This window comes from Urocampus carinirostris, chromosome 4, assembly GCF_059441175.1.
Source record: "Urocampus carinirostris isolate Australia breed hairy pipefish chromosome 4, RoL_Ucar_1.0, whole genome shotgun sequence".
Lineage (NCBI taxonomy): Eukaryota > Metazoa > Chordata > Actinopteri > Syngnathiformes > Syngnathidae > Urocampus > Urocampus carinirostris.
In genome coordinates, this window is record NC_142352.1 from 30,176,108 (window position 1) to 30,196,729 (window position 20,622).

Below are 20,622 nucleotides of genomic sequence, written 5' to 3' on the forward strand. Positions count from 1 at the left end.
GACTGGAGGGAGAGGAATAATTACCTGAACCATCACATTATATGTTACTTATTCCTGTCACCTAAGTAACATTGCCTTATTCAAGTCAAGTCAAGTCACATTTATTTATATAGCCCTTAATCACAATAATGTCTCAAAGGACTGCACAGGATTACAATTACAAAATTACACAATTACCTGATCTTAAACCAGCATTCCTCCCCAAACTGTCATTGTTTGCATGCTAACTTCATTAAAACATGGAAATCTACAACTGTTTGGGTGGTTTTAGTAGAAACCCTGATTTAATCTATGTAATTCTGACAAAGATCTCATCATATTTGATGGGAGAGTTTATGCAGAAATGTGAGAAATTCCAAAAGGTTCAGATACTTTTTATATAACTGCAATTTTCCTAAACTGCGACATCGTCACTAATCACGTCCTAACCTCGACCACAGGAAGGCCAGAGGGGGCTGCTGATTCCCCTACACCAAGTTCTTATTTGTCTTTATATAGCTCTTTTCAAATCAATGAAGACCTCCCAAAGCACACACCCTCACACACCAATAGCTTATTGGGATTCAGTGTCTGGCCCAAGGACAATTCGACATATAACACGGAGCCGGGAATCGAACCTGCGATCTCTACCTCCTGAGCTAATGCCGCCCCCAACTCTCAGTGTTGCTTCCCTAGAGTCATACACAAAGCTCCAAAAAATTGAAGTGCTTCCAATTTAAAACCTTTTAATTTATGAATTGATGACTTAACTTTTTGCAATTGTGTCCCCAAGGTTTCTGATTTGAGGTGCATAGATTAAAACTAGCTCAGCATGCAAATTTGGTAAGGTCAACATATTTCATCATTTGCAAATAACAGAATTTCAATTCCTGAGAATAACAGAAGACCATCAAGTCTTCAAATTTATTAAAAAAGATTTTTTTAAATCCTCTTCAGTCCGATTTAGTTTAACCGAATACAAGCTTAAAGCCCCAGTGTGTAATATTTGACCACTAGATGCTACTGTATTGTCAAATGCCAATGGAAACCATCACCAAAAGCACAGAGTAGAGCAAGATGCCAGACAAACATGGATGCAATTTCCAGCTAGGGATTCCACTATGTAAAAATCGAAAAATTTATTGACCCATTTTTTTTTTAAATTAAGAGTAATATTTGATGAAAGTTCATGTATTTTCGCATGGTATCGAAATCAATGTTTTTTTTACTGAATGAAAGTTTCTTGTACCACTAGATGGCACTAAATATTACACACAATTGCTTTAAACTTGAAAAAAACAAAGTTGTATCTAAATTAATTCTAATTTTCTTGTGTGTGACAGTGTAAGCCCATGACTAACCATCGGGTTTATCTGGGTCCCGATTCAGCACAGCATAGCGTGGCAGATCTATTCCTTCCTCTTGCAGGATGCGATAAACTTCTCGTCTGGCAAACATTTGACGGAAACAGACTTTTTTTAAAAGCATTCCTTTTCTAAATAAATTCTGTATTAATTAATTTATGACTTTTTAAAATTTAATCAAGACGCTAACATTAACAAAGGAAATGATTAGAAAATCGGTACCTGTCCTGTATGAAGTATTGCATGTTGAGGTCATTGATGAGCAGAGGATTTCTCAGTTTGGCATAGCTCACTGCTTTATCAAGTGGGAATCCTGTTTTACAAAAAGAGATACGAACATTTAATTTTACAAATAAAAACAGTGACATTTGGCTACAGTAGTCTAAACATATACTCATGTTTCAGATGTTTTAACTAAAAAGCCTGATAATATTTGGAAGTTGCATTACATAACTCGATTGTCTCTATTCCCTGCAGTATAACAAATTCTGCGCCATTAATAAATGGAGACATCAAACCTCCATTTTCCATTTGACTAGGCTACCTGGTTATTTCAGTATGAGAAATTATTTCCCCCCCATTTTCCACTTATTGAAACATAAATATTTTGTTTGTTTGTTTGTACATGATTCAAATTGAATCGTTTCTTCCGGCGCCGTCACGAATGGCAGCCACTCCAGCAGCTCCCGTGTTATTTTCGATTGTTCTCGATTGTTTGTTCTCAGCTCAGGGATGCTGCTGGAAATGTGAATTTCCCTTCGGGGATGAACAAAGTATCTATCTATCTATCTATCTATCTATCTACATAAGAATACTTTCATACTTTAAATTGTAAATATTTCAGTTCTAATATAAGACCTAAACCCTACAGCCACCATATTTGTATTCTCCGATATCATGAAATTACATTATAAGATTAGATGCTGTTATTTTCTTGAACTAAGTTGAAGCTTCTATGGGTCTTTGTGTGGCTTGGGTTGGGTGTGTCATGGATAATTCCCAAAAATAAATAGACATTAAGATGCTTATGATTAGAGGTGTGTATCTTTGCGAACCTGTCGATATATACAATTACATTTAGGTATCTCCAGGTGATTCAATACTATTTTACACAAATACTGTACAAAAATATACTGTAAGCCTTAGTGCTCATTTATTTCTGTTAAACACATTCAAGTTGCGACAGAGTACAAATGCGCTTGTATCCCAAAGGTAACAGAATAAAAGTGAAAAAGTATCAGGTTTGCTTAAAGATTGCGACATTTCTATGATAATTGCCCAACCTATTTTTTGCAGGGCTGCCTACAGAAAGAGTTAGGAATACAAGAGACACTTATTTTCTTGATTGTCATTTACAAAGCACAACATACGTTTTTGCTCTCTTTTGAATTGTAATGAGCATTGATATAATTGTTGAATCTAAATTGGTCTCACTCCAATTCTGGCATTAATCGAGATTAATCGAGCAGGCATGCGCGCTGTTTGGCTTACTCCTCGTCCGCTCAACTAGATGCATGCATTAAAATTTGTTTTTGATTCATTGGTCAAAATGTCTGTGACAGGGTTAACTTGCAACAGGCGTGCCACTTCAGTGAATGCCCTTTTTGCACACTCATCGTCAGACCAGACTTGACATTAAATTAAAGACATCTCCTCTGTCGTGTGACAGTCTCCTGATAATGAAGTGTTATAACTGCCTAACTTTAGTTTTAAAACCAACCTATTTAAATGTTTATACGATTAATTTAGAATTTTATAAAAATGATCAGTTGTTACGAGTAATTTCGTAATAATTAAACCGGATCAGAGGTTATGAGGATGTGAACAGTATCAAAATTCTTCTAGGAGCAAGCATCTTTTTCAATACATGCAGCAGGCAGCTGATTTTTGAGTCACCGGTAAATGTTTACATTTTCAAAACTTTTATTTGCCTGACCAGCTTGAGTGCCGTAGCGAAATTGCATTCATTAATTGGAGACGCACCCTTAGAATGGAAAGAGATAAGACAGTCGCATAGTGGCCAGTTTTCCACGGGCTCGTTGAGGATCACATCCTCTGGAAAGATGACCACAGTGATGTACTCAAACCGGCATAGCCTCTCCAGGATCTGGGTCATTGGCTTGGACTTGGACTTCTTCATCATGCAGCATATCCCCACCACAATCTGTTGCTCAGGTGGCTGAACACAAAATGAGTGAAATGAGAACAATGCAGAATTATAATATCGATTTTTCTAGTTGTGGTGCTTAGCTGTGAACAGAAATTCAAAATAGAGGTATTGAATCAAAACTTTTTTTAAAGGCATTTTGAGAAAAGGGAAGCTAGTGTACAAACTAATTCAAGATTAAATTGGCTCGTCAGATAACACCAGAATTAAGAGCATGGCTAATTTTTAGGGATGCACAAAAATTAAGTAACGCTTGGCCAAAATACAGAAAAAAAATTCAAAATTTAAAAAATGAAATAGAATAATTTAAATATATATATATTTTGTCCTGTATTGCTTAAAAGGTATTGTATAAAATGATTTATAACATAATAGTAATAGTAGTAGTAGTTCTGATTTAAAGTACCTTTAACTGGTCAAAAAGGCATTTGAGTGCTTTAAAACAATTCCAGTTGGACAACAAAGTGTAAACGATAAAGCAAAACTTCCAAGATATTTAAAAAGGTAGTAACATAAGTAACATAAGCAGTCAAATTAAATTATCCTCACACATAGAGCTTAATGCTGATCAATTGACTTTGGGGATGAAAAAGAGACTATTACACACTACGTACGTGTTTGCGAATTATAAATGCTCAAATGTATATAGTCAGCTCTGTAGTGATAGCATGTAAAAATTAGCCAAAGATCAGCTAGCAGCTCACAAAAACGTTGAAGCAAAGAAACACACGAATTTTTGAGAAATTCTCTTCTCAGTAAAAGCTTGGCAGAGTTTCTTTTCTGACAACAGTCTCTGTCGCCTTCTGTCTAGTATGCAAAATAAAAATAAGCAGTTGCGCAGCACAAATACTCCCCTTCAGACGTGTCATCACAACATCATTCTTTTGGGACCCTTATTTTGGTTTCAGTTTTTCTTAAATGCCAAAGATTCAGTGCATCCCCCAAAAATTTTCAAAGAAACCTAGCTGAAACACTGACACAGCAGAGAACATCCAACTCTAAAAAGCAAAATTGCAGTCAAACAACACAATTTCACAATACCACTGTGTATACAGTAAGACCTCGGTTATCGCGGTTAATGGGGACCAAAACCACCCGCGATAAGTGAAAATCCGCGAAGTAGCGGCGCACCTAAAAAAAAAACAATAATAATAAAATAAAAAATTTTTTTTTTTAGACCCGGTTAATGGGGAACAAAACCACCTGCAAAAAGTGAAAATATGCGAAGTAGCGACGACCCTTCAAAAGAAAGAAAAAAAAAAATCTCATCTCATTATCCGCTTATCCTTATTAGGGTGACGCCGCGTCCGCCGAACTCGCTCCGTTGCGCGGCCCGGGAGTGACCTCCGCCGAAAAAACCCGCAAATAGTGAAAATCTGCCCCTTTTTAACCATTACAGACCGCGAAGCTCTAAAGCCCCGAACGTCGAACCGCGAAGTAGAGGTCCCACTGTATAAAAAAGCTACCGCATTTGACTATGTAATACTGTTCTCACTATTCAATTAACGATGGTGTCATCTAAAAAATGAGATGCTACTCATAAATATGGGCATGAAAATGGGTCAGGGCTTCAAAAGGTGAAGGGTGTGGAGGCAATACTGTATTTATTTATGTATAATGTGCACCACTATTTTTTAATTAAAAACGGTATATAATTTTGTTTCACTTTGTCTCAACTCAGACTAACATTGTAAGAGGCAAAGGTTGTTGAATACATGCTGCGATGATTCAAATAATTTATTGACAACGGCGAACACGATACCGACATAAAATTTACCGTGTATTTATATCAAAGTCTGATTCATCATCGGATACACCAGATTTTTTTTGTCCTTGTTAAACTTTATTGCATTTTTTTATAACTTTCAGGATGACTTTTTGTTTCCTTCGTTCTTTAACATTCATCTTTGGTACAGTGAATAAAAATAGTGTGATAATGAGATCAAATCGAATGCGTGTTACACGTGAATAATTACAGTGCTCCTGCCCGCGCAGACCACGCCGATTTTATTTCAAATGCACCACCTTAAACGCCCAATTCACTCTGGGAAATCTCACAATACTCCCCTCCCCACTTCAAATATTTTCTCCTTGGATCTATACAATTCACATAGGTCACCTTTTTTGACTACAAGACGGTGAATTTTCACAGCAGGTTACAGATCTCCATGTTCAATATTAGTGTGTGGGTCCTTACAGAGTCTGTGTCTTCGTCGTCCTCATACAATTCCATGTCTGATCTTATGTTGTCCTCCAAGACCTCGCTCTCATCGTCTTCGCCGCCCACGAAGAATCTGGGAGCGCCACACCGGCTCTCGCCCGGGCTATTGGGCTCGGACATCACAATGTCCCACGGAAACCCACAGCATCCCACCGCGCCATCTTACACCACCACACCACCGGAGCGGGCTGCCAATGGAAGGGCACGAGACCAGAGGACACAAATCGTTCAACTCTGCCCGAGTTGGGAAAGCAGAGTAGGCGAGGAAGGTTGTGGAAGAGAAAAGTGGGCCTTAAAAGTTGGCAAAGTAGTGAAGAAACAAATAGTAACAAGTCTTTTGCAATAATGTTGTCACTTCATTCTGTCATCCTTCAGTTGACAAGGATTTGACTTGTTTAGGACTATAATCTTGGAAGGGGTCTTCTGTCGATCTTCCTTTTTTCCATGAAGGTGAAGAACTGAGATTTCTGTTCAGAAAAATAAAAAATAACAGATGTAAATAATTTGTGGAGACACCTTGGCATTGATAGGAATACTATGAAAGAGATTTTTTAACCATACAGCCATTACAGAAGTTGGCAGATCTCGTTTGTAAAGCTAACATCAAGGCATAGCTTTAGCAAAAGTATTTTTACAGCAATTCTAAAATGTAATTGAAGAACACTGCTGTAGATTAAAGTATACAAAGTGGTGCTTGACTTGACATGTTGGTATATAGTGATGTAAATTAGCATGTCTTATTACATTCTGTTACCGCGGGGCTAAAAGAGACAAAATACTTTATTGAACATGATTCTCATAATTATTTCAAGATTGAAGGCAAAACTACGAATTGGAGCAATACTATGAACCTTCAATGGCATTATTAAAATATCAAACTTGACCAGTGTTCCCTCTAAACTGCGCGCGTGCGCAATTGCACACTGCTCGCACATTCTCAGCGCACAAGAAAATCTAGCCAGCGCACAAAAATGAGGGCTCAAAATTACTTATTAAGAAGCGACTTAAGTCAAAGTTACAGTGCATGAAGGTAAAAATACACAGGTTCCCCTGACGTTCTGTCCTAAATGCTGTATTTTGAAGTCGAACGAAGTGGAGTAAAGTTAGTGGAGTATGTCGAGAACCGGCTTCTTCGGCTTGGCTCACTAAAAAGGAACTGGCTCTTTCGGGTCCTAAACGGCTCTTCAGGTTGTTTTTGCTTCTTTAATCCCAACATGACCAAATATTTAGTAAAATTATGCACAAAATGACTTAAAGGAAGGCGGGAATAGAACAAAAAAGAAAAAAATACCGAAATGAAAAAGTAATGAAAAGCTGAGAAAAAAAGAAACAAACGGAAGAGAAAAAAAGAAGGAAAAAATTAGAAAAAAGTCAGAAAAAAAGAAAAGAAAGAAATGTAGGAAAAAAGTAAATAGAGAACAAAAAGAAAAAAGTAACAGCTCGGAAATAATGAACACAATGAGATTTTTTAAAAGGAATTAAAAAAAAAGTAGAAAAAAACCCCCACCGAAAAAAAGAATAAAAAGTTTGTGTTGCATTCAAATAATTTCCAATTATATTAAGTGAATCTTGTTGCCAACATTGTACTTCCACTAAAAAATGTGATTAGGTACAGTTCTATATCTTGCAACCGACTAAATAAGCTCCCAAAAATGTTAATATTATGCGACAAAATATATCTGGAAATAAAAAGAAATTGATATCTTGTGAAAAAATTGTAAGAACATACGACATTTGTAGGCTGTACAACCTTGGCAATAGTACATGAGTCAATTCATTCAAAAGAGAAAAATAAGTTTGCATTGCCGGAAACTCAGCAAAATATAACTTGACGTCAAGTTTTGGACATGTTTGATAATTAATTATCTTGCCACACTTGGGATTATGGTGGCTCACTGTTGTTTCATGCGTTTCTCACCGACTTTGTGTGAACGCTCAGACCCGTGGAAAATTAGAGGGAACATTGAACTTGACTATGTAATACTGATTATGCTTGTTATAACTCAACTTGCAATATCAAGAGCAGCCCACCTGTTAAAAATTTAGGTTGGGGTCATTGTGAAAAGCTCCAGGAACCACATGCGAGTAGTGGATTTTAAATTTAAAGATTGTTTTGACACAACCCATGGTAGAGTAAATCATTTTACCAATCAGCAAAATAATCAACAAAATTTGCACCCAACATAACTTACATTGCAATTGACCTTATCAGTTTTGTTCACCAACATGAGAAGATGAAATTCAAATGACTGACCGAGCCTATTTTGTTGACACTGCTGTGTAATGTATAAAAACACGCTATGCTATTTATCCATTGGCTTTTTTTTGAAGGAACCATGTTTTTTTTTTTTAATATATCGCCAATATCTCCACAGTATTATGATCAAGTTATCTAAACTGTACAGTATGGATAAAGTAACATTCCGGAGTTGCGACCATATTTAAATATATATAGGCATCATAACAAATCAAAACAGATGTTATTACATTAGGTAGCTAGGGCCATGGCCACCCTTAACAAGTAGGCTGATAAAAAAATACATATATTTCAATTTAACTGGGATTTGTGTTGCTGGTAGATGTTATTGCACTACTTTTCATTGCACAATTGTCACAATGCACTATTTTTCATTGGACTCTTAGTCAAACTTGGGCCAGTCTCCAAGCTAATTATCCTGAAATTCTTTTATCCTATTTTTCTCTTGGTTTTTATCACGTGTTTATCATGGTGTGCTAACATTGTTCGCTACGTTGGTTTCAATCACAATATTCAATTACATTCAATAACAGATTAACTTTGATTATTGATTTTTCAAAATGACACTACTTTCTAAAGGTTGCAATCAAAGCCAACTTAGTTTTACACCAATACAAATTAAAAAAAAACACCCATGTTATTTTTTTTATTTAAGTGGGATTATACACTAAAACTTGCAAACACGTATCAACTCCATGGTTCTGAAACATGACACGTTACTTTACCATTTACATCAGTTTTGTAAACAATAGAAACATGTTTTTGTATAAAAGTTTGTTCTGCACTTCATGATGAAAACTGTCACCTTGAATGACGCGACAGAGTGACAGTTCTAACGTAGTCGTTATGATGTCTTGCAAAGAGAAAAGAACTGGGCAGTTCTATCCAATTGAGATACATACAGCACAAGCCAGTAATTCGTCTGTACCATCGAGGCAAAAGTCGCCATTTGATAGCAAGCGACTTCATTATTGGCCGTTTTAGAAAAACGCAATGCCAGTTACAATCGAGATTGACATATTGGGCCAAGGCTTAAGTTAGCATACAACTAGCATTCGGCAGTCAGGAATGTAAACACAAAATACAGACCTGTACTTTGTCCCCGCTTCCATGAGTCAAGATACTACCATTTAACAACAATACTGATATAAAGCTATCATATAAAAATATAAACTTACGATAAAGTTAGAGCGTCATGTAATAAAAGCTCTTCCTGTGCTGACACTTTGCGAGTGAAACCTACCTCGCTCACTGTTTGTGCTAAACAACTAGCCTAACTTCAAAGCAGCCAATAGGAACGGATAGAACGTCAAGGAAGGCGTTCCGCAAAATATCAGCAACCAATCAACAACGTTTTGAGTACAAGGGTGACGTCAAGAATGGACGATCTGGGCCTTTAACGTCGACAATGTATATATAACCAGTGCATTGATCCCTTAACCACATGGGTCTTAGGGGGACCATTTCCTGTGGTGTGTCTTGGGAAAGTGCAACCTGGTGGCACTCACCCCTCCCTAAACCAGCATATGTTTCCACTTGTTCTTGAACCGGGGACCTATTGTGTGATAGGCGAATGAGCTAACCACTGCACTACGGAAACAAGTCAAATCAAGTCGTCATGTTTATTTGTGACACCCTTACTAACTAAGAGTCTCAAAGGGCTGCATAGACCACAGATTATTGCAAACCACAGACTATTAAATGTAGGGTTCCAAAATAGGTTTGGAGCTGGGGTTACGGTTTGACACGGTTAGGGTCACAGATGCAGGGCCAATATCAAGAACCAGGGCCTGAGCTCCACAACAGGGCTCCCAACGAAATGCAGGGCCCAAAATAGGTTTAGGGCTAGGGCATAGCATGTGTAATATTAATACCCTGGCTCTCAGTTAAGACTCTGCCTTTAGAATATGCCTTGTAGAAGCATCCCAAACATTGATAAATCAATGAATAATGTTTTCCATATGAGTTACTTTCTTGTATCTGAAAAGACACAATATTACGCCTGTATCAGGTCTGGATCCAGGTTTACCCACCTTGGTGGGCAATAAGAACTCTTGAGGGGGCACCCCCAATGCTGCTGGGTTGCTTTATCCCCTCCCCCCATACATCGGGCCCTGATTGCAATTCCCTTTATTGAGTGATAATAAATCTTGCAGACACGACGTGGCATCTAATTGCTCACAGAAAGACAGAGCATGTAAAATGAAAACAAAGATAATTTGTGTAAACAAGTTTATTTTATATTCCAGATAAATAACACAAACAATTTTTCAGCATCTTTTAGTTCTTTCCCCAATTTCAGTAATTTTTGTCTGCAAAAGTAATGAATTGAATTGTCTTTATTGTCAATCATAACAACATAATAAAAAAGAATATGCACCAAGGGTTATCATGTAATAAAGAATTTACAGAGAAAAAAAAGATAAAAGATTATCAGAATAAAAGGCAGAGCCAAATGTAAATGGTCTGCATTTATATAGCGCTTCTCAAGTCAATGAAGCTCTCCCAAAGCACTTTACAATGTGCTTCACACTTTTCCCTTTTACATACTTACTAACCGATAGCAGTGTCAGCCACGCAAGGCAATTACCTGCTATCGGGGGCATTAGGGATTAAGTGTCTTGCGCACGAACGCTTCAACATATAACACGGAGGAGCCGGGAATGGAACCTGCCACCTCTTGATCCCAAGATGAGCACTCTACCTCCTGAGCTAATGCCGCCCAACACTAGTGTTCGAGAAAGCTGTCTTTAGCCGTTCTGTTCTAAGCCCTCGCTAGCAAGCATTGAGAAAAGTAATCGGTTTTACAAACTATAATTGGCGAGGGGGCGGTATTTTGACAAAACAATCGCGCAAAACAGCCCAACTTGAAGACACTGAGCTGCACAAGGAAGTATAATGTTGTGTTGATTTGATAGCGAAAGGTCGGACAACTCTGAAGCAAGTACGCCTTTAGCAAGCGAAAAAGGTTTTGTCCGCCACTTTTAGCCTAGAGCTAAGATCTTAGCCCGACCCAATCCGAATTTCGGGACGGTCGGGCCTAAAATGTCAATCATTAAATACGGGTTGGGCTGAGCTTATCTCTTGCTCACATTTTTTATTATTATCCACCCATCAATGTTCTTCTCTGTCTCTGTTTATACAGTCTTGTTTAGCTTGGATTTCGTTCATGTATTTTTTCTAAATATTTATATCAATATATGTTTGTTTAATAAATGACATTTTTTACCACTAGGAGGCACTGAATAATACACACTGTCCCTTTAAGTGCAGCTTTAGCTGATTACGGATTGATTTGATTGATTTATTTTATATTCCGTCAGACGTGCGCTCTACCTCCTGAACTAATGCCGCCCAGCTTCAATTGCTCGTTTTGCGGCAAAACCTTCACGATGAAGTCGCACATGGTTACGCACATGGGGGAGAAACCTTTCAGTTGCTTTTACAAAGTTTGTTTTTTAACAAAAAAACACAAAGGCCAATGATGCAATGCACATTGTAGAATGTGATACTTAAAAACCTCGGGAAAAAAATATTTTTTCCCCTGTGATTTAGCGTTTAGTATCAGTGTTGTAACACAAACTGTAAACAAACAATGAAGCTGCTGTGTCTGAGTCAGATCAGAAGCCTCCATTGCTACTTGTAACCATGGAAACCAGTACTATCTGTTTCATGTGTGGGAGTAAAGCCCTACAAAAAAAAAGGACTCGAGAGAGATGGGTGCCGCTGGGCTGTTTTTGCCCAAGACACACAACAGGAAGTGGTGCCTCTAGGACCCTGGTTGTTAAGGGATCCCAAGCTTTTCGTCACAATGTTTACAAACAAATTAACAAAAAAGTGTCAGTAAGACACGGGGAAGGTGACAGGCGTGCTACTCCTAAAATTATGTATAAGACATTTTTTTATGAGTCAGTTTTCGGCAAATCCGGTTTGTGATGATGTCTGTGGGTTTATATAAGGCACGGCCAATCCATCCCCACGCCTGCCTCTGGATCTGTCTCATCTGGTCACTGCCACAGTTCCCCTTTTTTCTGATATAACTCAGACAGCTGAGTGAGTGTCTTGATCTTAATCAAGGCCTTTATAAAAATAATATTCTGCATGTCTTTGAACCAGGAAGGTCGTTTAAGTGGAAGATGCACAGAGCTTGAGGCCACGATTTTTTATGCCGAATAATAAAGGCTGTTACTTTTGCATACCCAAACTAACAATGGCGACATTTTGAAAAGGTCGGTCATGGTTGGGGATAGGGATCGTGGTCATGGTTGTTGATCCTCATCAGATTTGTTTCTTTTTTTATTCTTGGGCCTACCCAAAGGGTCGCTGTGTACTCTTCTGTTGGGATCCTGGTTATGGTAAACACTGGCTTATTCTCAACAAAGTGAAGGAGTTGTTCCTCCCTTCATGTTCACATATTATCCAGTTGGTGAAGGGTGGCGGGAGTCCCGGCCAAAATGAAGTCCGGACATCATAACAAATTTAAAAAAAAACATTCTGACCTATGTTAAACTTTAAGTGGAAGTCAACCCAAAGGACTTCTTAACAACAATAAGTTATACTGGTGGCTGCTGGTTGAAGTCGAATGGCATCTTTATGTCTCGCGACGTGTTCTTTTCCAGGACCACACCAAGAATTCGGACTTTGAAAAAATAGAGCTGAAGAGAGGCAATGCAGTTTATTACAAAGTTTTAAAATAAAGATAAAAAAGAGCACTCTGGTCCAGAAACAGTTCTCGCAGTCAAAACACGTCATTCTTGTTCACTCCTGGTCAGTCTGTCTGCACTTTTGACTCTGACTCCCGTTTTTATCCCGACCTATTGATTACCGATCCAAGCTACGATCTCCTGTCCTAACTACCAGTATCCTGATTCTGTTTCCTATATCGATCCCCGACCCAAGCGCCGTCCTCCCGTCCCGGCTACCTGTATCCTGATTCTGTTTCTTTCCTTCCTTCCTTCCTTCCTTCCTTCCTTCCTTCCTTCCTTCCTTCCTTCCTTCCTTCCTTCCTTCCTTCCTTCCTTCCTTCCTTCCTTCCTTCCTTCCTTCCTTCCTTCCTTCCTTCCTTCCTTCCTTCCTTCTTTCCTTCCTTCCTTCCTTTCTTCCTTCCTTCCTTCCTTCCTTCCTTCCTTCCTTCCTTCCTTCCTTCATATGCGTAATAGTGCGTGTCAAATTTTTGCATGACCCGGAAACACACATGTACAACGCAATTTTAATAACAATGTGCATCGAGTCTGCTAGCTTTTAAGCCGCTCTGTAACTTTAATATGTACACATTAGTATGCAAAAAGCGTGCTACTCTCATTGCAATTCATAAAGGAGAGTTGTTCTCTGGTACAGTTTTTTTTGGGGTCCTCCTGGACGGCAAAATAACCAATACACTTAGAGGTATTTTAATTACACTGGTGATACTAAAAGTAATTTTCACCACCCTATTTTAAATCGAAAGCCAAAAAGGCATACGTTGTAATTTTAAAACATGATGTCTAACTGTCTGTTTTTCTATGGTGTTTTATTTTCTCCCCCATTTTGTTCCTGACTTGACTGGTGAATTTCCCATCAGTTTGTTGTCCCTGTTTTCAGCATGTCGTCCCTCCAATTTTTTACCTCCTCTACATGACCTGATCCTTGAATCCTTCCTTATTCCCTCGCGGCATGCGCACTCTGCTGTCAGATTCTTTTTATCTTTCATTCTACCCTGCTCTCCTCTCCTTTTGGTCCTTGCTCATTTTCTTGCTGTTGAAATAGTCTCCTCTAACATCTCTCACTCTCCTCTTGCATGCCTCTTTTATTTTGCACTCTCTCCTCATGCTTTATTCCAGCAGTGGAGCGTTGGAAAGCAGCAGCATTTGCACCTAGCTCTTCAACATATTTTCTTTTGCTTGCTTCTTCCAGTTTTTTAAGTACTTATTTCGATTTGTCCCCTCTTTCACCTCTTTTTCAAATATTTTGGGTGATTTCTTCACATTAGAAGCAAATTGAATGTGATTTGTGTCTTACATTGGAAAGAGGAAGTACAAATCTGTAAGTGAACATCTGGATTTTGCATTGCGTTACATTAATTTTTATCAATGTAACGCAAAGGCAAATTTTTGGGAGTCGTAACTAAATGGATGTCATGATTTAAATGATGTAGTAATGATTGCTCCACTGCCAGGATGGAACTCATCTGTATACAAAGACTTTTTGCGAGGATTATTTCTCATATTTCTCCTGCATTTTTTGGCAAAAAGCATTTTCTTTAAAAGAAATAGTGACAGAATGGACTCTGATGTGCTCTCATCTGTCATGGCTACTGTTCCTGCCAGCTATTCTTTGGAAAATATTAGTCAGGTATGTTCTTCCTCGTCAAAGTATGTTCCTGTGCCTCCACACTCCCAGGCAGCATCGGTGCTCATCATGCTGGTTGTCACAGTCATCATCCTGGTGACAGTTGTGGGAAACGTTCTGGTGGTGGTGGCCGTTTTCACGAGCCGTGCCTTGCGGGCACCTCAAAACCTTTTCCTGGTGTCTTTGGCTTCGGCGGACATACTGGTGGCAACTCTGGTGATACCCTTCTCTTTGGCCAATGAGGTGAGGATGAAAAAATAATTGAAAGGGAATTTTATTCACTATTAGTATTGGTACCTGTTATTGGTCTTGATGACCCCCTCTAAAAATGTGGCATCAAACATCCCTAGTTATTTGGGTTAATAAACTATCCGAGGAATTGTTCTATTGTACTTAGAAGCCTTCCGAAGGTGCAATATATGTCTTGACGGGTGTTGGAGAGGTCCAGAGATCCAAACAGGTCATTCCTGTCTTTGTCGAGCTTGAGTTAGTCTATGTATTGAACTTGACCTGTGGCACTGTATAGGTAGTCGAGAGTGGAGGATAATTGAAGTAAAACAGGAGGTAGCAGAAGATCAGAGAGACGTGCAGACTGTAGGTGTCACAGACAGTTTTGAAGTATGACTGAATAAATGAATGAATGAATAAATGAAACTTTATCCTGATCATAATAAAAATAAAAATAAAACAAAACATCAGGTCAGAAAACAAAAACAATGTGAACGTAACATGTCCGAAAAGGAATGGGAAGAGGCAAATGCTTATTTGATTCTAGCCCACTTCCTTGATAATTGTGTCTTATCACTAAATATCCTTTGTATTTACATATAACGAACACCTCAAGAATACACATATTTACATAAGTTTTGTGGACGCAGTCACTCTACCATCTTCATCATCATCATTATCATCGCCATCACCATCACCGTTTTCACCGTCACTATCCTTATCATTGCTGTCTCCATCCATTCTCAGCTTACTATATAAACAGAGTATCTGTTTTAATAACGTTAATTCTCATTGGTGATCATGGTGATAACTAACTGCTATGTGGTGTGTGTTTTCCGTCATACAAAGGGGTCTGCCCCAGGTAGCAGGACCACCATTCTTGAGTGTCCTGATCTTTACATTAAAAAGACAAGGTAAGGGAGCTCAAGCCAGATACTTTCAGCATCAAACTCCCACTTGTCTGCCCTAACTAAGAAATGTGTAGGAATGTCTGTTTTGTGTTCTTATTAAAAGTTATCTCTATGTGATTGCATCTCCATTTATTTATGTATTTTAGTTTTCACCATCATCACCAAAATATGTTTTCACCTCATTGGTTTGCTTATAAATATAGATCCAGATTGTAACGAATGTATATAATTTAACGATGACAGCAATATAATAAGTACAGGTAAAACAGCAACAGGAATCTTCTCTACTACCCCTTTTCTGTGCAATGGTGACAGATGGGCTAAGGGATGAGGTTAGCAATGAATCTAAATGGTCCATGAGGGTTATGGATAACATCATCAATTTACGATGCATGCTAGGGTGAAATCACAGATAAGATGCAAGAGTTTACAGGAGGAAATATGACACAGAGGTTTTAGTAACAGAAATTAAGATGATGAGGTTTCCTTTAAGATTTAACCACCTTAGATTGCTTTCCATATGAGCTCATTGAAGGAACATAAGAGCTACAAGAAAAGCGTCGGAGTTAGTAGCCTGAGATGATTTTGACACTGAAGAGGGAAGGCGAGAGGAGGCTAATGAAAGCTGGAAAGATGGAGCTGTCAAGAAAGGCAGATATAAGAAGAAGTTGATGGATGTAGTGAGGAAAGACCTGGGGCGGTGATTGTTAGAGGAGGTTGCACAAGAAGAATGACACGGTGTGTGGACATCTGATGTATACGCGAGAAGTACAAGAAAAGGAAAGAGACAAACCGCAAGGGCAGCTAGTCTATAGTGGTGGGCGATACTTGCAATTTTGGTGTCCCTCCGATCCAAGTAAAAACAGTGTAGTATCAATCAATACAAATACGAATACTTTTTGCTTGGAAAAGTCATGATCGCTGAAAACCTGTCAACCCTTTCTCAAGACAGTTTTTAATTACTAAAATAATAGCCCATAAAAAGCCCTTTTGGGCCTGTTGCCATAGTGACAAAGGATTTATAGGTTTTTGTTCAGGAACAGTAACATGTTTACATACTTGGTTGCAGCTTGTTGTTTTCAGTAGTATGAGCTTTTTTTTTCGAGTATCAATGTAAGTTTGATGTGTTGCCACAGAAGCTGAGCATGTTTAAAGTTCATACTGCCCTGCGCTTCCTGTTTGCTTTGCTTGCTACTGGTAGGGCTGGGCCGATCGATCAGGCTGCTCTCGGTACCCTCTCCTCTCTCTGGCAGGCAGGCCAGCTAGTGGCCAGATAAGGGAAGGGGAATTGTGCCTTTCACTCACTCACTAAGACATAGACTCCGAGAGTAGGAGAGGGTGTTGGGTCAACAAGAGAGTGTGTGCTATCTGCGCAGAGGAGTTGTGCTTAGAGGAAATTTGTGGAGAGGTGAAGTAGCGATCTTGGGCAATACTATCGATCTGATCCAAGTTCTTGCTTAAAATGATAATCAGAGTCGATTTTTTTTCACCAGGCAAACCAGACAGTTGCTTAGGGCCCCCACTAAGTGGCGACAGAGTGTCAAGATTTGTATTGGAGTTGACGGGGCAGTTAAGTGTAGAATTGAAAATTGCGTTTTGAGTTCTTCATTATAAAGAGAAACTATCCTTCCGGGAAAGAAAAAAGAAAGAAAACACAGAAGAGGAGTGAAGAAAGCAAGATGGTGGTAGCAATATAATAATAACCTAATAATATAATATAATATAATATAATACAATATAATATAATATAATATAGTATAATATAATATAATATAATATAATATAATATAATATAATATAATATAATATAATATAATATAATATAATATAATATAATATAATATAATATAATATAATATAATATAATATAATATAATATAATATAATATAATATAATATAATATAATATAATATAATATAATATAATATAATATAATATAATGTAATAAAATATAATATAATATAATAATGCCATTTTGGTTTTAATGTAAAAATACATTTAAAAATGGCTTTACATTTTTTGTGGCTGCAGACATATTTGTTTTCTTTTCTTTGGTCTGTTACGGCTCTCTCAACATTTTGTGTTGTAGATCCTTGTCCTAGACAATGAGTCATGGAACACTGATTGAAATTTCACTGCTTTTAACTGTCTAATTTGTTTTTTCATCTTTGTAGGTAATGGGCTACTGGTATTTTGGTTCCACCTGGTGCTCCTTGTACTTGGCTTTGGACGTTTTGTTTTGCACCTCGTCCATCGTCCATCTCTGCGCCATCAGCCTGGACCGTTACTGGTCGGTTACGAAAGCCGTCAGCTACAACCGCAAACGGACACCCAAGCGGATTAAATTGATGATCAGCGTTGTGTGGCTGATATCCATTGTCATATCCTCTCCACCTCTTCTCATGGCGCACACAGAGGAGAGTTGGGACTTCCTGAATGAGAATAAAGAGCCTCAGAGGCAGAAGTGTCTGCTCAACAACCAGACTTGGTACATCCTTTCCTCTTGCCTTGTCTCCTTCTTTGCACCGGGAGTCATCATGATCCTTGTCTACTGTAAAATATACCATGTCGCCAAACAGCGAGCATCCACTGTGTTTGTGGCTAAGAATGTAAAAGATCACCAACCTTCTCAATCCGATTCTTGCTTTGGCGGTGCCCATATAACTAGTCAAGGAGCCAAAGCCAAGAGTAGAATATCAAAGTACAAGCCAGACAACCAAAAACCACCTGAGAACAGACACAGCTCTTCCAACAGACACAGCTCTTCTGACATTGAAAGCAACATCAGCAACCATAATGGACAAGACTTGGACAATATTCACTTAAAAGAGAAGACCCTGGAAAAGGACATAAAAACATCTTGTTTGTTTTCTGCTTCACTCTGTCTCTCCAAGAGAGCTGGCAGGAAGATGAAAACAGAGGAGGCAAAGGATACAGAGGGAGCAGCAAGTAGGCTGAAACCTCCTCCTCCCTCCTGTGCATCAATATCGTGGGTATCATCAGATCACTGCTCCCATCACCTTTTTCTCCCTTCCCCTGCGCCACTCCGAAGCAGGCAGAGGTCTTTGTCAAAAAGCAAAGTGACCCAGATGAGGGAGAAGCGATTAACATTTGTACTGGCTGTGGTGATGGGCGTATTTGTGCTCTGTTGGTTCCCATTTTTCTTTACTTACAGTCTGCGAGCAGTCTGTCGAGAGAAATGCTGGATCCCCGACGGCCTCTTTAATCTTTTCTTCTGGATCGGCTACTGCAACAGTTGCCTGAACCCAATTATATACACGATTTTTAACCGGGACTTTAGGAGAGCCTTCAAGAAAGTTATATTTTGGACTCGTAAATGAACATAAACTATGACTATGAGAATGAGCTCAAAAACAGATGTGTGCAGAGTTTGAATCAATTGTTCTGTAATATGAGCATAAAAGGGCTTGTCGCTGAGGGTTAATTTACTATGTCAAAAAAGGATTTAATAACAAACTAGGGTAAAAAAAAAAAGCGAAAAGTTTATTGTCCGAAATAAGAATTAAACAATATCTGCAATATCATCGAAAAGGGGACAATTATTTCTTCCACTAATATTTGTGCAGCAATTAATTGTTTCAATGTTTGGCATCCACAGATTTTAATAATTTGATGCTCCTTACTCTTCCTTACTGACGACATTTCATCTGTCACGTTTGATTGTTATTGGCACTGAATGGGTTACAAAAAGCAAAATTGTTGAAATTGTCATAATATTTCACAGGTGGCAAGGTTATGACTGTTTAGCACATCTGCCTCTCTGGTCTGGGTCCCTGGGTTTTATTCCTGCTATAGTAGGAAGTTATAGTCGGTAGCCTGTGTGGAGTGTGCATGCTCTCCCAGACATTTTCCTCTTCCAGGGCAGAACAACATCCAATTTCAACACAATGTCTTCAAGACAGTTAGAAGTGTTGACCTATTTGTGGAAAAATGCCCCCAAAAAGTCCAATCACTACTCTTTTCAGAAATAAATTAGACTCTCCCAGAACAGAAGGACATTGAATATCAACACCAACAGGCAGCATAAAACACATGGCAATCATGAAGAGTGTTATGTAATGTTGATTCGGTTGGACAGCACATTTTAGATATTCATTGGTAATTTACTACCAGCATTCCCATAATAATGACAAATATGGAAATACATTAAAATATGGAAAAGATAGAAATCCTTCCTGGATTCCTACAATATTCATAACAACTTGACTTGTGTGTGAATGCCGGAAAGCTGAATGCCGCTGAATGCCGCTGAATGCCACTGAATGCAAGGGAAGTGCATGTTTTGGAATTTGGATATCCTTTAAGACCCATCAGGGCAGGAAAAAAAGACACACCTTTGTTTTTTTTTTTAACCATTTTTCTGTTCATTACCTAGGACTTATCAATAAAGAAAAAACAAAAAGAGTAGTGGAAAGGGGAATAAATGTAACAGTACAGAGCCCTTCCACACCAAATGGTGAGGCAAGTGCAAAAAGCAGTAAATTGGAAGTGATAACCTGAAGCAGGCTGTTGGTCAGAGATTCAAACACGAGCTTTAGTTAAAGTAACCCCAAATCCCCACTGAGCAGTCTTCTAAAAAACGCGGAAATTGAAATTCTGGCAGTTGCCAGGTACAAGAAGCCAGTTAGCCGTTTCATGATTTGCTTGTGATGCAAACTGTTTTTTCCCACCGTCCAAACGGAGCACTTTGGCGTTTGAATTAAAATGTCTGAAAGCGTGTTATGAGAGGGGGCAATAAGTCAAGTGAAATTAAATGAATTGTCTTTATTATAATTAATATCAACATTGTGAAACATTTTATGCAACAAGATTGGACAGGGCACTCCAGGGTAAGCATGTAAAGACTTTAATGAGAAATATTTACAACATATTGTTTAGAGACTGGCCTATCCATCCATCCATCATCTGCACCGCTTATCCTCAGTAGGGTCGCGGGGGTGCTAGAGCCCATCCCAGCTATCTTCGGGCAGTGGGCAGGGGACACCCAGAACTGCTTGCCAGCCAGTCGCAGGGCACACATGGACAGACAATTCGCTCGCTCATTCACACCGAGGGACAATTTGGACCGGCCAATTAACCTGACATTCATGTTTTTGGAATGTGGGAGGAAACCGGAATGCCCAGAGGAAACCCACGCAAGCACGGG

General features: G+C 38.6%; 2 protein-coding genes across 4 annotated transcripts in view; one reads left to right on the forward strand and one right to left on the reverse strand.

Annotated features, from left to right (window-relative positions):
• Nucleotides 1-9,235, reverse strand: part of ppip5k1a (diphosphoinositol pentakisphosphate kinase 1a) — a 51,099-nt gene extending 41,864 nt beyond the window's left edge. For all 3 annotated transcript variants that reach the window (XM_088334127.1, XM_088334126.1, XM_088334125.1), the window contains exons 1-5: nucleotides 9,078-9,235; nucleotides 5,708-6,198; nucleotides 3,327-3,522; nucleotides 1,566-1,656; nucleotides 1,341-1,426 (exon numbers count right to left, since the gene is read on the reverse strand). In XM_088334127.1, the coding sequence (XP_088190253.1) occupies nucleotides 1,341-1,426; nucleotides 1,566-1,656; nucleotides 3,327-3,522; nucleotides 5,708-5,851 (517 nt within the window). In that variant the 5' untranslated portion in view covers nucleotides 5,852-6,198; nucleotides 9,078-9,235. The remainder of the gene's footprint in view (nucleotides 1-1,340; nucleotides 1,427-1,565; nucleotides 1,657-3,326; nucleotides 3,523-5,707; nucleotides 6,199-9,077) is intronic.
• A 5,011-nt stretch (nucleotides 9,236-14,246) lies between these two features.
• Nucleotides 14,247-18,941, forward strand: LOC148367268 (alpha-2Db adrenergic receptor-like). The gene is made up of 2 exons (XM_088333227.1): nucleotides 14,247-14,558; nucleotides 17,630-18,941. The coding sequence occupies exons 1-2, from the start codon at nucleotides 14,247-14,249 to the stop codon at nucleotides 18,794-18,796; spliced, it is 1,479 nt and encodes a 492-aa protein (XP_088189353.1). The 3' UTR covers nucleotides 18,797-18,941.
• Nucleotides 18,942-20,622: the final 1,681 nt, after the last annotated feature.